The sequence below is a fragment of the Penaeus vannamei genome, chromosome 1, assembly GCF_042767895.1.
Source record: "Penaeus vannamei isolate JL-2024 chromosome 1, ASM4276789v1, whole genome shotgun sequence".
Classification (NCBI taxonomy): Eukaryota; Metazoa; Arthropoda; class Malacostraca; order Decapoda; family Penaeidae; genus Penaeus; species Penaeus vannamei.
Window position 1 is genome coordinate 24,795,462 of NC_091549.1, and position 5,000 is coordinate 24,800,461.

The 5,000-nt window shown below is 34.5% G+C and overlaps 1 protein-coding gene across 1 annotated transcript in view; it reads left to right on the forward strand.

The window, feature by feature from the left end:
- LOC113813923 (uncharacterized) overlaps positions 1–1,463 on the forward strand; it is a 3,054-nt gene extending 1,591 nt beyond the window's left edge. The window contains exon 2 of the mRNA XM_070125641.1: positions 670–1,463. Within this exon, the coding sequence (XP_069981742.1) occupies positions 670–1,463 (794 nt within the window). The remainder of the gene's footprint in view (positions 1–669) is intronic.
- The last annotated feature ends 3,537 nt before the right edge of the window (positions 1,464–5,000 follow it).

Sequence of the window (5,000 nt, forward strand, 5' to 3'; positions counted from 1 at the left end):
ATATATATATATATATACATATATATATATATATATATATATAATTTATCTATTTATTTAGGAGTTGAGTAGCAGATAGAGAAGTTATCATAAAATGTAAATTTAATGATAGGCATCCTAGAATAGGCGTATCAACTATTTATTTTTATTAATGTATTGTTTATTGCTATGAGATCCCAGCATTCATTATTTTGAAATATTTTCCCCCTTATTGTTGTTTCTATTTAATATGTATCAATATTAATATTATGATTATTGTTGTAATTATTATTATCTTTATAGTTTATATTACCATTAATTTGATTATCATTATCATCATCATTACTGTTATCATCAAGTAAAAAAGAATGTGACAGCCAATAGCTTAGGTAATCATTTATGATTCTACAACTTGAAGGCAGAAGTTATTATTTTTCCATATTTGTAATGTGTATCTTTATCATTCTATACACACACACACATTTATACATTACTGTATAAATGTAAGTGGGTATATTAACTAGTGTATCATTATTATTATTATTATTTTTTATTAGTCTCCAACTATAATTTCTCTGAAAGTTAGTTGGCCCAATTATTTACTTTTTTTTCTTTTGTAGTACCACATTGTAATTGATATGTAATTTATTTCTTATATTTTTAACTAACAGTAGATTTCCTTCTTTCTAGATGAATCTCAAAAATCTCTTGGGTACCAGTTCCGAATCAGCCACAATCTGGTGTCAAGCATTATTCCTGAAGTATGCAAGGCTATATATCAGGTGTTGCATGAGCAGTATCTAAAGGCACCATCTACAGAGAGGGATTGGAAGCAAGTGGCCGAGGAGTACTACAAACAGTGGAATTTCCCTAATTGTATCGGTGCATTGGATGGAAAACGTGTCCTTATTGCTAAACCTCGGAACTCGGGCTCTGAATTTTACGACTACAAAGGACATTTTAGTGTAATAATGATGGCATTAGTTGATGCAAATTACAAATTTATGTATGTGGACGTTGGTGCAAGTGGCCGAGCAAGTGATAGTGGAGTGTGGGACAGATGCACTTTGAAAGAAAGCATAGAGGCGAACATTTTAAATATCCCACCTTCTTCCACTTTACCTGTATCAAACAAGCAGTGTTCCTGTGTAATTGTTGGAGATGATGCCTTTCCTTTGAAAAATTATCTGATGAAACCTTGTCCTGGAAGGGATCTCAGTGAAGGAAAATTTATATTCAACTATCGTCCCTCCAGAGCAAGGCGAACATCAGAAAATGCCTTTGGGATATGGCCTTCTAGATTTCAAGTTTTCAAAGACCCTATAAATACTTCACCTGAAAATGTGAAATTAATTGTGCTTGCCACTTGTGTTTCGCACAACTATCTTCGCATTCACTCAATGAAAACCTACTCCCCACCAGAGTTCTTGGAATCAGCACCCTCAAAATGGACTGCAGAGACGAGGCCACAGCAATTATGCTAGGTCAATTCGTAAAACTTTGCTTTTATACTTCAATAATGAAGGTAGAGTTGATTGGCAAGGTGAAAGGGCACTTCTACATTAATGCACTCTTGCCGTATGTGTATATTTTTTGTACATATTTTGTATAAATTGAAAGTTATGATGATTTCTAAGCCTATTTTCTGTTGGAAGGATTTATCTGCAGTTTATTTCTTTGATTAATTTTGAAATATTACCATGTGTATATATTTTTGCTGTGTATATTTAGTAATCTTGAAATATTACTATATGTATATACATTTTGCTGTTTCTGCATATCAAAGTGTTATTTTTTTACATTTTTGTATAAATTGAAAGTTATGATGATTTCTATGCCTATTTTCTGTTGGAAGGATGTATCTGCAGTTTATTTCTCTGATTAATTTTGAAATATTACCATGTGTATATATTTTTGCTGTGTATATTTAGTGATCTTGAACTGTTGTTATATGTATATACCTTTTGCTGTTTCTTTATTTCTGTGTTTTATAAATTTTGTATGGATTGAAGGCTATGATGTTTTCTAATCCTATTTCCTGTTGTAAAGATGTATCTGCAATGGATTTAGGTGAGTATTTTAGAATAAACATTGTCCAAGATTGAAATATACCAACTATTAATATTTACCCTTATAAAAGTTAAACTAAAAAAAAAAACATGACTTTTTTTGGATTTAAAAATACAAATTGGGATTCCTCTTCTTTACTAGCAATAGTCCATATACTACTCTATAAACTTGCTGTATTCTTTGTCAAATTTGGCCAGAACTTCGTAAACTGCCGAAGCAGCAAGCCTTTGTAAATGTGGAGGATATGGCCTAACCCATTCTGACACACTGCCCAAAATTAGTGCAAAAATCTCTTTCAGTTCCTTGTGTCAAAGATGACTGCAATGCCTTCATTGTTCTTACACATTCATCATCAAACGGTTGCATTTGCGACAAACTTCTTTTCCTTCCTTTTCTAATCTTTGGAGAAGGCGGTGGTGGTGGAGTTGGCACATGTGATGATGGTGATAATGCGTCTGGTGTGGTGCACCTGGAATAGGAGGTTGATGGTGATGGGCCATACATGGCTTGGTGTGAAACCACTGATGACATATCAGGAACAGTTGTGTGTGAAGGCCCTGGTGGATCTGATGATGATGACGATAGAATCTCCAGATCAAGTGTGTTATCACTCTGAGGAACTGTTGAATATGTCCCTGGCAGGAGAGTTTCCTGAAAAGAAGTTGAAATAGATTTCAATATAAACAGATACGCATAAAGAGAGAGACAAACCGATTTCAGTATGCACATATATGTATATATGTAAGTATACGTGTATGTACGCATATACATATTTACATGTTTACATGTGCCCATGCACATACATATATCCATGTATGCATGTGCTCACGCACATACATATATACACGTATGTATGTGCACACACATACACAGAGTATATACCAGTCGTTTCTTATAAAATTCATATACTATTTTCTGTAAATGTTAACCCCTTGGAACTTGGTGACATGACAATGTCATAGCAAAACTGACTTAAAGGTCAAGTGACATGAACATGCTGCCATTGAAAAATTGGGCTGAGACAGTACAGGGAAAATGTCATAATGGAAAATTTGGTCTGAACGCTGGAACAAAGGATACATGGTATCATAGAAATATTGGGCTGAGGGCTGGCGTGATTGGAACATGCTGTTAGAAATTCGACAATGTGCAGGGAGTGAAGTACTCTCAGCCATAAGTCCAAGTCCAAAAGTATTAGAAAAATTAACCCCTTATTCCAATTTCAAAACCAGTAAAAATATCAGAAATGATATACTTACATTGGCAGGGACAATTTGTGTAGAGACAGAGCGATAAATATTGACAGTATTGTTGATAAAGGAGATAATGTCAAACGATTCCTACTTCTATTTGTAGCCCCCTGAAAATCCACTTGGTGCTGCCTGCGTTCTTTTAAGCTCCTTGAGGTAGTATGATCTTATGTTGTACTTTGTTTGCACTTAATCAATATTAATTTCTTAAACTTTCTGGGAGGCCATGGAGCGATATGAAAATTTTGATGTTGAATTAAACATAATTTTATCTGATTTAGAGCACTGTCAATAAATTAGCATCTTTCAATAAAGTATTCTTTTGCTATAGTTATTGATACCATTACACTGAATCTGAAACAAAAGCAGTCACTGAACGAGGCCATTAAGATTATTATATATTGGTCGGGCCATAGAATGAAAAGGTTGGGAACCACTGCTCTAAGCAATGCTGATGAAAATACAAGCTCTGATTTACACCTGATTGAGAAGGAAATTAAATCCTAAAAATGCAAAATGAAAACCTATATTACAATATTTCATTAATTCCAATAGTGTAACCGATTCACATAAAGGGTTGAGTTTAATATAGTTTTGTCCATATACCAATATCTGAATAACATGTCCCATATTTCACCATATATCAACATGGTCTTACTGCGTTACTTTATACCTTCACAAAATTATTAGTGTCTTAGAAAATCAACATATATATTGTAGCTTTAATAGGTAATGAGTGCCTAAACTCAGCTTGATTATAACAAATGGCACAGAAAGAACAAACTTACAGGCTGTTACATTTGCCAAATCTTCAAAATGTTTTCTGAGTAGCAGAGTGATGTCGTTATAGGCCTTCATCTTTAACCCCTTCTTTGCATATTCTGCATATCTGTGGTCCCACAGACATCGATGCTGCCGTATATTTTCTATAAGAAACCCTTCCGAGAGACGGGACCAGACAGGTGCACTTGCGGGAGTATCCATATTCAAAATAACACGGCTTGTCGTTGCTCTCATCTAGTCAGGAGACGGGAGAACGTGGTAACAAATGTAAACAAACAGCCGAGCAGCTAGTTACCAATTTGTATCTGGTAATATTAAATCCCAGAGAGAATTTTGCCAGTTAAATAATAATATAAACAATTCAGACTGCGTATATAAATCGTTTTAAATTACAATATATTTTTTGCAATACAATAAGGATTACCTAATATAGCTTATGATTTTATTAAAAATAAAACTTGCAAGCGAAAACGATAATTATCGTTTGACTGGAATTTATCGCATTCACCCAAAATACAAGCGGTAACGAAAAAAAAAAAAAAAAAAAAAACGCGGAAATTGTGCTAGTGTGACACCCCCTAAGTTCTAGTAATTCCGCAAAGTCCTGGATCTTGGTCAAAGAAACCTCTAGACCCAAGGGCTTCGCTTCATTATTAAATGCATCAAGAGTCACCACCAAGGTTTCCAAAGACTCAGATAGAATAGCAATATCTTCTGCAAAGTCAAGGTCAGTACCCTTAATATTGCCCAGAGTTGCTCCACAATGGCTTTGAAAAGAAGCTCTACCCAGTCCATGCAAGTGTTTAAAAGTGTTGGTGCAAGGACACAGCCTAGCCTCACTCCTGAACTAACAGGAAAGAAGCTCAACAGGCCCTCACCACACTGTACAACACTTTCAGCATCAGTATACAGGCAACA